The 13,757-nt window shown below is 44.5% G+C and overlaps 1 protein-coding gene across 1 annotated transcript in view; it reads left to right on the top strand.

The window, feature by feature from the left end:
• Window positions 1-2,901: 2,901 nt before the first annotated feature.
• HSDL2 (hydroxysteroid dehydrogenase like 2) overlaps window positions 2,902-13,757 on the top strand; it is a 17,777-nt gene continuing 6,921 nt past the window's right edge. The window contains exons 1-6 of the mRNA XM_037373583.1: window positions 2,902-3,005; window positions 5,935-6,098; window positions 6,537-6,635; window positions 6,761-6,875; window positions 9,366-9,469; window positions 10,453-10,551. Coding sequence (XP_037229480.1) covers window positions 2,989-3,005; window positions 5,935-6,098; window positions 6,537-6,635; window positions 6,761-6,875; window positions 9,366-9,469; window positions 10,453-10,551 — 598 coding nt within the window. The 5' untranslated portion in view covers window positions 2,902-2,988. The remainder of the gene's footprint in view (window positions 3,006-5,934; window positions 6,099-6,536; window positions 6,636-6,760; window positions 6,876-9,365; window positions 9,470-10,452; window positions 10,552-13,757) is intronic.

Genomic DNA, 13,757 nt, shown 5'->3' with positions numbered 1-13,757 from the left:
AAGTTTTGAGTTGGGAAATTTCAATCAATTTAAATTATTACCAAATAATACAAATATGTAATTATTTTGTTATTAAGAAATAAAACCACATAAGCACTTAGAAAAACCCTCTTCAACTCCCCTCTGTACACCTGTCCTCCACCCTCTTTATGTCTAATAAATTCTTTAAGTTTGAGCCAAACTCAGGGATCACTTCTAGTAGCAGTGTAACCAGAAATGTCCTTAGCCTTTGTTGTTAAGTATCCAAATATTATTTAATATTCCAACCAAACAGTAGTGTGTTTAAGGGGAATATTTTAAATATTCTTGTGCTAAAAATTCTCATCTTATTATGTTGAAATAACAGTACCGTCCTAGGATGCACATTTGTTAACAGTGAACAGATGGAGGAAACAGTACCATACAGGCCATGGGTCAGGAATGTCAGTGATCCATGGCCCTGGGATGCTGGGTGATCTTGGACAAGTTGCTTTTAACTGCTTGCCTCAATTTCCACTGCAAAAAGTGGATGTTTCTATTTATTTCTATATTAATTTTGAGATATATTCATTGAAAACAGTGCTTAAGACTTCAGTGATGGTAAAAGGACAAATGCTGTGCAAATACACGGAAGGCTGGAAGGGCTGAAGCAAGCCTGGTGTTATTGTCAGCTGGAGGAGACACAGTATTTTCAGAGCCAGTCACTGGCTTGGAAGATCTTACCACCACCTTGAGGCCACTCAGGGCCCAGGGGGCCTTGCTCACTAGGACCATTCTTGTTACCTCCTTCTGAATGGCTGCATTTTCCTCACCACCTTCTGCAAGCGAACCCAGGTCAGCCACAGGTGAAGGCTAGCGAATGAGAAACAGTTCACAGAGCCGAGCATTAGCAGAGACGGCCATCCACAATGGCAGGGGGAGCAGTGGCAGCCAGGAAGGTGTTGCTGCAATGCCACGGCAGTGGTTGCAGAAATTAAAAGGCTGGTTGTCCAAATCACTGACCCCGCAGAGCTAAAGAATAAGTTTTCAAAAGAGAAGGGCATACCACATTCTCCTGTGAGTAGCTGTGGCGTCAGGGGCTAGCTCCACTTCAGGGTGAATGCTGCACCATCAGAGGTGCAGGACCATGGGCGCAGACACAGGGGTACTCAGCCTGTGGTAAACCAGTGCTCCTCTGCTGCTCATCACCTGGAGTGAGTGGGCTGAGTTGTGGGGCTAATGCGCAGGCAGAGGCAAAACTGCTGAAAGCCAACGCACAAGCCTCCCAGCTTCTGTGTCATGTTTTCAAATGCTCTCTGCTTCTCATGCTAAAAAAATTCCCACGAGGTAAACTGACCCTCCTGGTGCAGAAAAAAGCCTCATTACTCCTTTTCCCCTGTTAAATACTGGAAAGAAAAAAAAAAAAACTTGAGCGGAAGAAGGCTGAACGTGATACCTAGGGGCTTCTCCTGCAGGTATGCCTGTGCATGGCTGAAACCAGCAGCTCTCGGCACAGACACAACGTGTCTTACACTTACACAGAGCTCACTGCAGGCCTGATGTTTATGATCCTGGCATGGAGCTGTCACAGTCGAGCTCTGCATTCCTCCTTACTGGGACTGAGAGGCTGGAGAGAGGCTGAAGGAGTCGTGCCTGAAGATCTTCTCAGCAAAGCAGCTTTGCTTCCATCTGTGCAGCATGCCAACCCAGGAAAGCAAGTGGCATGAAAGATGTTCCAGTTGCAAGGTGTTCAGCCAGCATTTGGCCCCTTCAGCTTGGTCACGTGCTGCTCCTGCAGGAGTCTGCAGCTCTGTGACGATGGAAACTGCAGTGGCAGCAGAACAACTGTCATTATGTCAACACACAAGGACTAGCACATCTGCTTACAGCCTAAGCTGATTTCTGTTTAGGTCAGTAGAACTATCCATTTCAATTCTTACAGTAGGTTCAGACCAACCAGGTGATTACCCCTTCTGGCATCAGCTCACTGTGAAACCCAGTCCCTCTCAGGGTATTGTGCTGGATCTCTGCGTGAAAGCTGAAGTGGGGAAAGACAAGCCAAAGGTTGAAGCTGGTGGAAGATCTGCCAACTGCAGCAACACGTGAGCAGTGTGGCAAGGGCAGGAGATGGTCAGAGCCTCCACCAGGCAAGAGAGGGAAGAAGAGATTATGTGGGAAGAGATATGTGCAGATGTGCTGGTGCAGGATTTGGAGGAGGGGGCCAACTCGCAGTTACTGTGAAATAAAGAGATGGACTGGCGGGGGGGGGGGGGGGGGCGGGGCGAGGTGAAGGAGGGGACAGGCACAGCTGGGCAAGCACAGGCCACACCATCCTGCCACAGGCATTCTGATGAACTGGGGAGGCAGAAGGTGAGACAGGAGGCAAAGCTCGTGTTTCCAGGACTGGCAGCAGAGTTCAGTTCAAAGTGGTACCTCACACATCCAGCACAGAATGAGAGGGTGCTGGACACCCCTCATGTCCACAGAAGATGCCAAATGGGTGTCCAGACACATTCAAAGGCCACCAGGCTTGAACCACATCATGTAAAACAAACCCCACATTGTGTTGCAGGTGAGCGTTGCTCCCGACAGTTACTTTAGTACCTCGTTTTTCAAGATAAAAAGGCTTAGTGTTTGGGAAAAGGGTCTGCTCAACACCTCAACGCTCCTGAGCGATCCTTAAGGGGAAAAACATTCACATTCGCTGCCATTAGTTGTTTCCCAGCAGGCAGCCTGAGGAAGGCCTGCAGTGACACCCTCCCTTCATTCCGTGCGGGCCCCTACCCACCGTCCGGCTGGCTTACGCCCCGACCGGGTCGTCCCAGCCCCGCAGGCCTCCTCACGCAGCCGGGCTGTCCCGTCCCCCCCGCACCGCCCCGGAGGCCGCGCCCCGAGCTCCACGGCCCGGCCCCTCGGCCCTTCACCTCCGCCCCGCGCCGCCGCGGCGGCTGCGCCAGGCGGGGCGGTCCCTGCCCCTGCCCCTGCCCCTGCCCCTGGCCCTGCCCGGGGGCGGCCTGTTCGCGCGCCGCCATGCTGCCCAACACAGGGTAAGGTGCCGCCGCTCTCCCCTCTCCTTCCACGCCCCCCGAGCCCCCCCCCAACCCGCCCCAGGCCGCCGCTTCCCGCTCCTCAGGCGGCGGCAGAGGCGGCGCCAGGCGGCGAGGCTGAGGTAAAAGCCGTGGCTCTTCAGCCGCCGAAGGCCTCTTGGGGCGGGGGGGGCGTCGGCCGGGGGCCGCTGTGGCGGTTCGCTGGACGCTCCCCTCGGCGCTGCTGTGGGCTTCCCTCCAAGCGGGTGGCGCGGCGCGGCACGGCGCTTGTAAGCGCCTGGAAGTGAATCGCTGTACCGGCGGGCAGGAATGCCCCTGCGGTGGGGGGCGTTTCCAGCGGGGGGTGGTGCCGCCCTGGCCCCCGCGGCCCTGCTGTCCCCAGCGGGTTCGAGGGGGCGCTGCTGGCACCCCGCGCCCCGCCGGCCGGGCCGGCTGCGGGCGCTGTGCGGGGCGGCGGCGGCGGCGGAGCCCGGGCCTGGCGGGAGGCCTGAGCAAGTCCGGGGGGTGAGGGGGCGGGTGGGAACTCGCAGAGGTGCTGGAAATATTCGTCGGGACCGTTAGTGAGTGTCGTTGAGTGGAGCGTTTGGCAATGGAAATAGTTATTGGCGGAGTTTAAACTAGGTAGTGTATCTGTGATTTTAATGGGTATTAAACTGTTTTTCTCGCACTCTCTCATTCCAAGCCGGTACCTTCTTTCTTACCTGGCAAATTTCCTTCCAGTCTAGGATCTTAATTCAGAGGCTTTTTTGCCTTTTTTTCAGAGCTGCCACTGCTGACAGCTGGGAAGATAAGTTAGTGTCATTCGTTCCTGTGTTATAAATAGGTTTATTCATTAAATGGTATGTAAGCAAGCTCTAAAAACTATCGCTGACATGCCCTGCAGGTTTCTGTATTAGCAGTCATGCCTGGTGAAAAAGAAACCTATGTTTTGTTTCCAAGATCCCCAAGGCTGCAGGGTACAGAGGTGATTTTGACATTTTCTGCCTTACTGCCAGAATTCAACTGCAATGAAAGCAATAAAGATGCAGCCTTCACAGAACAGGTCATAAGTGATTTTGGACAAGCACGTGCTTTAAAACCTTGCAAATTATTGGGCTGCCAAGTGAATTAAGAAATAAATCATAAGTCTTGCAAGCTTTGCAGCTTGCTTAGCAGAGTAAAATGCTCTAAATTCTGGGCAGTGCTATTGGGGACACAAGAAATATTTCAAGAGGTGTAGCAGCACCAACCCCGGTGCCCTTGACGTCCTCCACAAGCTTGAGCTGCAGGTGAACTTTGGTTTTCCTGACACTGTTCCAACATGCCTGGGTGATATTTCTCATTCCTCCTTTGCGGCCTGTCCTTGCTGCTGCTGCTCCCAGTATGACACCTTTGTACATGGGAGCTGAGTCATGGGTTCCATGTGCAGCCGTGCGGGTCTGCTGGTACATCTACTTGTCTTCCTGAATAGACCACTCTTGGCCCTGGAGGGGCTCTGCCAGCTTTCCTCACCTTCCTTCTCCTTCAGAGCTGCCTCTCACTGAACCTCATTTACATCTTCCCTGACTAAGGTAGAGTGTGCTGACCTATTAGTTGGTTGAAGATAGAAGCCAGATTCTGGCCTTAATTGACTAAATTTTACACTCGATGTAATCCAGAGATGAACTTCCATAACTGTGTGTGTGACTTGACTCTTGGCAGCACTTTTTGTGAGTTGCTGTGCTGTTGTGAGACTTTTTCTCCTGTGCCTCTCCAGGACCCAGTTTTGCAGAGGAAAATCTGTTTGAAACGGCAGCTGTAGAGCTTCATTGACATCCCTGCGGATGCCTCACCCTGCCACTGCAGGGGAAGATCCCTCCCCCTCCCTGCCCCATCCCAGTTTTCTGCCTTCTGAAAGCAAACGCTGCCCCTCCTAGGCAGTGTTTTAGAGAGGGATGCTCTGGGATTGGAGGGACAAAGCCGACCTGGAGAAAGAGGAGTAAGTCAAGTCTGGCCCAGAGTGAAAGGAGAACTACTGCAGGCTCGGAGGCCGGTGTGTAACATTTGTGATGCGAGTGGAAAGCAAAGTTGCTGTGGCACGTGGTTTACATGCATTCTCTAACTGGGGCTGGAAACTTGAACCTCTTGGCTTTTTCCATGGAGTTACGGAAAGCAGCACAAGCTTTATGCAGAGCGCTGAATCGCACGTCCCTTCAGACGGAAAACCTGTGGTCCGAGAGGCTTTATTGTCAAGTATGCTTCAAACTGGAGTTGATCTTTTGCTTTTCAAAAATGCGGTGCTGCTTTGTGTAAGCCAGACATCTTTCAGGCGCTCTTAAAACTTGTTAAGTTTCTCAGGAGGTTTGGATTGGGCCCATTGAGGGGGGCTGGGGAGGGGGCATTGGATTAAATGTGGCTGCTGGGAAACTGTTGACTTTAACGTAAAGCCTTTAAGGGAAGTAATTGCCGTTTTGGAAAATCAAGGGTTTGGCACTTGCGCGCGGCTCCCTGCATTGGCATTGTGGCTCTGGACTTGAACTTCGCGCCGCGTTGAGACAGCCGCTTTTTGTGTCGAGAGGACCGTGACCAGTAAGGTACAGGGAGCTGCGTAGGTGCGCTGTCTCATTAGAAACCAGCATTTGTTTTTACAAGGTAGCAGCTCTGTTGCAAACACTGTGTTGGATCATTTTACAAACAGGGAGAAGTGTAACTGGGTGACCTGCGCAGCCTTCTTGCTCGATAGCGTTTGCAAACTCAGGGAGTGGTCTTGCCTTCCCTGGAACCGTATTGTGCTGTGGCTGTAGCCGTTCCTTTTGTGTTTAGGGGGCCTTCTTGGTAAATCGATGGAGGGGTTTGCCTGGCTGGAAGACTGTGCTCATTACTTTTGCCCTTAAAGAGTGTTAGAAGTCAATGATGTACAGGTTTTGCTTTCTTCCTCATCTTTACCCTCCGCTTCCCCCTTTGCCTTTAGGAAATTAGCAGGATGCACTCTCTTCATCACAGGCGCAAGCCGGGGCATTGGCAAGGCCATTGCTTTGAAAGCTGCCAAGGACGGTGCCAACATTGTGATAGCTGCCAAGACAGCTGAGCCCCATCCTACTCTTCCAGGGACTATCTACACTGCTGCAGCAGAGAGTAAGTTGTAACAAATGAGGACAGGGTTCAGGTACTGGGCTGGGTGTGTGCCCTAGTTTAATTGCTGTACCTGAGTGGAAACCTGTGTAGACTCCCTCAGCTCCAACTTACCTTCAATACAGTCAGTTTTGTGCTTCTCTTGCCTCCCAGGACTGCTGGGAGGTATCAAAATATTACTGTAATGAAGATGCCCGTGCATATAGATGTGAAAATGCTACGTTAATTGAGATGTATGTGTGTCCCATACACATTCTCAGCGTTGAGATTTGCTTTGGGCTTCCCTGTTCTTTTTGCAGTGTGTGAAAAGGTTTCAACTTGAGCGTGTGATTTTCAGTGTCTTCTTGAAGCATGTCATCAAATGAGAGATTCTCAGTAGGCTCACGCTGTTTGCTCCACCCGAGAGCAAATTTTAACATGTTTAATTTTTTAATTGTGCAGTTGAAGCGGCTGGAGGAAAGGCTTTGCCATGTGTCGTTAATGTGAGGGAAGAACAGCAAATTATTAATGCCGTGGAGAAGGCTGTGAAGACTTTTGGAGGTACGCTGAGGTGTGGGGGAGACATTAACAGGCAGAGTGTTCAAACAAAAAAGGAAAGAACAGCCTGCCTTACTTGTGCTTTTTGTCTTTAAATGCTAATGTGAAGTGCCTTATTTTAAAACCAGGCATTGATATTTTGGTGAACAATGCAAGCGCCATCTCTTTGACTGGCACTTTGGAAACAGAAACGAAGAAGGTCAATCTTATGATGGATGTCAATGTACGAGGAACCTACCTGACGTAAGTGCTGAGAGAAGGAAGCAAAGTAACTGTAACAAAATGAATGACTTTATCTCAGTTTTTCTGAGAAATTGTTTACCTGTCTTGCTGCCTGAGAGTTGAGGTGCAAGTATTCCACATGTGCTCACAGGAAATTGCCCTGTTATTGGCCAGCTGATTTGAAATTCGTATCAGCAAGAATTAGTTGTAAGTTGGAGTACACGGGAACCTTATTACTGTAGTCATTAAGTCTTCAAAAGCCCCTCCATGCAGGTAAGAATCAGAAACTAGTTTATTTCAAACAGAGCTCCCGCTTGGCTTTGCTGAATGCTATCTGCTCTTTTGTTTCAAGCAAAATTACTAAGTCTTTGCATACTTCAAGTGTAACATCTTGTTTCTCAGCTTTGTTCTCGTAAGTTTCTTTCTTATATTTAGAGACATCATATAACAGCATAGGTAAAAGAGAAATGTTAAAGATGTAACTTAACAATCTCAAGTGTTCTCCATCTGCTTTCAGCTTACCAGTTCTACCATTTATTTAAATTAACATACCAATATTTGACTTCAGTGTTCCTGTGGTCCTTGTTTTGCTTATTTTTTGGAAATGGATTCAGGAGGTGGGATCATTTTAGATTTACATGATGTCATTTGAAGTTGCTCTGGTTTAGAATTAAAACTTTTATTTTGATGGGGTTGTGTTTGAAGGAAAAGAAAAAAGCCCTTAGAATGATGCCCATTCTCTAAATTGAGTTGTTGCTTGGTGTGATCAGGAGCTTTTGTATCAGTGTTTTATCTAGAGTAGTGTCTGTCGTCCTTTGTGCAGATGAATCTGGTTATCAGATAACTACAGTTATATTCCTTAATGTTTGTTTGCTAAGAATCAGTGAGGGGATTTGCCATTGGAATACTGTAAAAACACACATAGTTTTCTGAATTAGAGAGGCAGTGCACAGCATGTGGATAGTGTGGAGGGAGAGGGAAGGTGGAAGAAAGAAAGACTGCTCACAGAGTGAGATTTCTGTGCTTCCAGCCTGTGGGGTCTACTTTTGATAAGCTATAGGTGTAAGTGGTTCTGTACTTGGAAAGGAAAATTGTTTTTGGAGGTTGACATTCCAGAAAATGCTTTGTGGATATCTCTTGCTAAGTCTCTGAATGGGTTCCACTATATTGCCAGTGTCAAGCTTTGTTTCCCCCTTGCCATCCAACAGTAATAATCGCTTTGTGATTGGTACATCCAGCTATCTCAGATTAATGGAGAATTCTTTTAAGTCATCTTTCCTTTAGGTGCTGCTCTGTCTTAAAAAGATGAAAAAGCACGTTCCAGGTTGCTGTGAATAGAACAGTATATGAAAGATTAATTCCTCTCAAGGGAAGTTACAAATGGTCTTTGTCATTGCTTTTATAACTGTAAATTGGGAAGACCCAGTCAAACATTTTGGCCTTTTCTTCCTCTGGCTTTGTACATTGTGTTCGTATTTGTAGAGTTGTTTCCAATTTAGTATTCAGAAAGTTACAATAGTTAAAAAAAAAAAGTATGTGGATTTTTTGTCTGTGTAGGAAAGTTACAATAGCTAAAAAAAATGTGGATTTTTTGTCTGTGTGGAGGAATTAGGGAAGATGTACCATTTTATAGAGTATACCTGTTGACATAGTTCCTATGCATTTAAAGACACAGGCACCTGGCATCTGTTAGTGAACCTCACACACTGCCACTGAAAAATGTTGAGACCCCAGGACATTTAAGCAGGTGGTAAATTATTTACTTTACTACTATAATGATTTTGCAGTTGAAGGTGTCCCTTCTGTGGCTGACAGTATGCATGGGTCCTGCTGAAATGTGTCAGTAGTGTAGTCTGCTGTGGTGCTGTTCTCTCTGTGAAGCTTGGTCAAAAATTTTCCAGTAGACATCAAATGCGAAAGTGTACCACAGTCCTAAAAGTGAATTCTGTTTCTATAAAGTAAAAGATATGATTTACAGTAATGTGTGAATTCTAAGTCGAATGAAATAGTGACTCTCCCAGTCACTGTTTCTCCCAGAGAATAGGCTTTCAGTTTTACTTGGAGTATTTGTAATAGCCTATCACTATATAGTATTTCTTTAACGTGATTTTAAAGAGGGAATAGGTATTGGATCAAAAGAGAATGTATTTATGACTAAATATACAGCTCTGTGCTGTTATTTTTGCTTGTTGCCTTACAGTGTTTTGTTGCGCCTACCAGAACTATTACAAGGAGATTGTGGCTTCTAAACCTCTGGAAAATCAGCTTTAGTAGATGCTGCTGCACCAGTGGGAGAATGTGGTCCAGTTAGCAGGAATGAATACTAGGCCTGAGATAAGTAAGCTAGGATAGCTTTTGTTGTTGTTCTTTATATCAAATAATTGGTACAGGGGCAGGATCTCAGCTTAGTGGACTTCAATGAAAATACTGGTCTGCTGCTGTGGTTTTTAGTGTAATTACAGGTGTTCCATGAAATAAGAGCTGACTGATTTGTATGAATCTATCTTTCAGGTCTAAAACATGCCTTCCCCACTTGAGGAAGAGTAGGAACCCCCATATCCTGAACCTCAGCCCACCTATGAATCTGAATCCCATGTGGTTCAAAAACCATTGTGGTGAGTAGCGTTCAGAGCCTTTGTTAATTTTTGAGAACCACATAAATACCTGGTGAAGTGTGCAGGAGTGCCAGCCCAGAATGCCAGATCTTGTATCTTTAGCACTATACACAGATTGACACTAACAGTCCCCCACAGTGTTTTGTATCTAACCTAAAGTAAATTGTTTTGTGGGAAAACGTAGTGCAGGTTTCATGGCCCACTATGTCCTTTATCTTTTCAAGAATGTTTTCAAGGTAAGAGTCTGTGCTTTTTCATTGAAATTCTTTTAGAATACAAAATATTTTCTATTCCAAATAGAGAATGAAACCCAAAAATCTATTTTCTACTGATTAAGCTTCACGTTTGATTTAATAGAGATAAAGTTCAATGTTGTCTTTTAAAATGGAAATTAGATGTGGGAGGGGGACCCCATTTTGTCATGAAGTTCATGATGCTCATTTTAAAACTGTAAAAAACTTTCAATTCTGGACACTTGTCATGTTAAACTCCTCCAGCAAGTCCCAGTTTTTTCTCCCCAGAAGCTTCCCTTCTCAAAATATCTAATGGCAACGATTTAGAACTTCCTTTTTTTATTTTTTTTTTCTTCTCCCTTACATTTTTGCTTTCTGTAGGATACACTTTTGGTTGTTAGCAGCTAGTATGCCTTGGGCCTGTTGAAAAAAATTGAGCACTCTTGCTAGCGTGCTGTATATAAAAAGCACAACGACAACGCCATACAGCTAGGCTTCAGTGATTGCTTTTGTCAAAACATGTGTAGCTCTCATTTTATTTGTAGTGAAAAGATGGCAGACTTTCCCAACCCCAGTTTTTATCTGCTGGGGGTGGTGGGGAGAAGGGAGAGATTTTGGCTTAAGGGAGATACTTTTTGTCCTCAAAAGCTTCATTTTCCTTATAAACAAATAATTTGGGTTTTCTTTCCATCATAATTAAAGTTCTGTTGATAGTGAAAATTTTTATCTTTTTTATATTTCTTCTCTTAGCTTACACCATTTCTAAATATGGAATGTCCATGTGTGTCTTGGGAATGGCAGAAGAATTTAGAGGAGAAGTTGCTGTCAATGCTTTATGGCCTAAAACAGGTGGGTTTATATTTTTTTTATTTCTAATGGTACTAAAATAATGACTTTGTCTTCTACAGCTTGTTTTATTTAATTTTGAATGTACTTCGAACTTCTCCAGGAATTGATTCAGGAGACCAGACAGTTATTTTGTATATTCTTTGTTCATCCTGCATATGTGCTGGTTTTCATTCCTAGCTCTCACTAGACCATTGCCACTTTCATCCAAACTCATCTGCAGCCAGTTTGCAACCCATTCAACCCTTTCAGTTGGCTGAAGGTTCTGTATAGTATTTGACTTGTCTGTGCTCTTTCTCGTGCACCCAGAGTTTTGGTTTGGACAGAATCACAAAAGTATTAGCATGCTTTCATTAGTAGGTATTAAATGTCTGTGTATATAGTACTATTTAGAATTCCTCAATAGTTAAATTGCCAGAGTGTAGGTGGAACTACAAAATAGATACCTCTGTAAGTGCAGAAATAATTATAAAAAAACCCTGTTCCTACAAGATCTGGCATAGCAGGCCACCAAAGAGTTGTTCATAGAACCATCTGCTTGCAAGTCACAGGAAAATCGTGTGTGCTATGGAAGAAAAACAACTTAATCCTCCCATGTTGTATTAACTTCAGTTTGTTGTCAGTGTTGATCAGGGCTGCTGTTTGAAAGTCTGGTCAGCTGTTTGCCAAAGAGGCCAGTCTCTTCACCCCAAATAACACCTATGTGCAGAAATGATACTGATATTAAAATCCATAAAGACAGAGGGTAATCCTGCCCTTTAATGGTGTGAGTCCAGTCACTGTGTTATGTAACATTACAAGAGCAGAGTGTATTTTTTTAATTAGTGGAGGGAGCGAAGAAGGAAGAGGAAATAAAAACATAAACCAAGATCCTCTTCTGGAGTTTGTGCTCCAGTGTAAGAAGTGTTTGTGCCCAGACACTTTTCATTGTTTTCCTGTTAGGCACTGCAGGCCTGTTTTAACTTCTGGTATGAACTAGAACTCTGTGATTTGCTTCTGTAAGGTAAGGAAGAAAATGGGCAAAACTTTATTATTTCAGTCAAAATCAGCTGAGTTTCTCTGCTTAAATACCCTAGCTGATACTCTGCTGAGCACTTGAATTAGTATGTCTGACAGACCTTGGTCTGGATGCTTGCATCTTAAACTATCCCAGTGAATGGGTGCCTCATAATTCTGTTCACACTGTGAGTTTTACCCATAGAAATGTTTTGGTAATGGATTGACTGTTTTGAATAATAATAACATCATTCATGATAATTACATCATCACAAAACCTGTACTGTCTAAAAGGATAAACTCTTCACCTTTGACATACGTCCAGTTGCCTTCAGTACAACTTCAGGGTCTGCATTGCCTTCTTGGCAGTGGAGTGAAAGCTCATCTGTTAGGTTTGGGATATCTGGTTGTTGTTTTTTTCACTTCTGAAGGAGTTAAATATGCACTTGTTTCCAACTTGCTTGAGGAGAACCTCAGAAAAGTTTCAATGGAGATTTCCCAGGATCTGTCTTTGTCATCTGGAATAGAGCCGTGAAACTTGGTTCTTAAAGACTTTCCTAGATTCATGCCCTTCCTGTCTGGCTTGTCCCTAAAATGCCAGTGCTAAATGTGTTTTATATCTCCTCAGAATCCTATATGTAGGAGTAATTTGATTTTCCATTAGCAGAGGTGATCTTTACCTACAATTTTATGTTTTTTGGTCACTGACTGATTACACACTGTAACATATATGAGCATTAAGAACAATGAAGGAAGTATCTAACTGAGACAGATAGATGTGTATCAGGCTGCAGACAACATTGCTGATTTGACTTATTTTCTCACACAAAAGCTGTTAGAAGATTACATGTGTCTTGTAAGTGCACATATTTACATGCTGCATTGACACATTATGTGTGCTCTCCAGAGCTTTCTGATTTTTCAACACCTTCAGTCTGTGATACTGGATATGCTGGAGAAAGCATCCACTGCTGTCGTGTAAACAAACTGGTGGTTTTACGGGTCCCAAGTAACTGTTGAAAGCTAAAGAATTCTTCCTGCAGGGACCAGCTGGTTATACTAGGTCTTTATTTGCAATGTGTGTTTTTCCCCACCCATCTGAACAATTTGGCCTCCTGTTTTTCTTGGCAAGGGAAAGCACAACCTAGTAGATTTGTCCACTGACGCACAATGGAAGATTTTTCGAAGGGTTGGCTCACTTTGTAGGTAGAAGTTACATTAAATCGTACGTGCACAGTTTGATACATATTTCTTTCCACTGTTTGTATGCTAAGTACCAGTGGTCGCAAGATATGGTCTAGTAATAAAAGATGTCTTGATGGGATTAATAAACGCTACAGAATCTGACATTCTTACCAGGGGTGCAGTGGGGGACCCAAACCAAAGAAAGTAGTATCTTTCTCTGTACGTTAGAGTGCTACTGTGTCCTTGGTAACTAACTTGTACCTGCTGAAATAAGTAAGAGGACAACACTGCAGAAGCTCACATCTTCTAGAGTGAGCTAATACCTGTTCCCTCAGGAACCTGCAGAAATAGGCTTGGAAGTGCAAGAAGATTCAGTTTAAAATGACACACCATTCTAATAAATGCTTTCTTTATAAAGATTTCTCTTGGTGGCATGCTGCAAAGTAATTAAAAAATAATTATGCTTCTATAAATCAAAGTATGCAGACAGAGCTTTGTATTTGCTGAATCCATTCTTGCTCGTTCAGTTTAAGACTGTTAGAAACACTAGATGAGCTCTCTCAAAGTTGTATATATCAGTGATGCCCCCATGAAAACTGATGTGCCCTCAAGTATAAAAGAGATTAATAATGTGCATCTACAGTATAAAAAAATGTTCTTTCTAAAGGTTTGTCTTCCAAAGTGGAAAAGTTGTTCTTAATTAAAGAATCCACTGTAATCTCATACAATGTGATTAGCCTTTGTGGTAGTAAGGATGCTAGTATCTGTTGGTAAATCCAGCTTTTTGAACGTGTGAAAGTATGCTGATACTAAGATGCCAGGAGCTCTCCATTTATCTAGAAGTGAAAGAGGGGTGAGCCCATCACTAAGTACATATAAATATTAGATGTATCTGGGAAGAATGGAAGACTCTTCACTGTGCATTAAGGAAAACAAGCAGCACTTTACATGAAATAGGTAGAACAAGGTGCAGCCAGGCTGAGGCAGTACCTGTTTAAAACTTCTAATAAAAGTTTTCAATCTGTGAA

This window comes from Falco rusticolus, chromosome Z, assembly GCF_015220075.1.
Source record: "Falco rusticolus isolate bFalRus1 chromosome Z, bFalRus1.pri, whole genome shotgun sequence".
Classification (NCBI taxonomy): Eukaryota; Metazoa; Chordata; class Aves; order Falconiformes; family Falconidae; genus Falco; species Falco rusticolus.
Note: the sequence above shows the minus strand (reverse complement) of the source record. Positions and strands in the feature narration are given on the sequence as shown.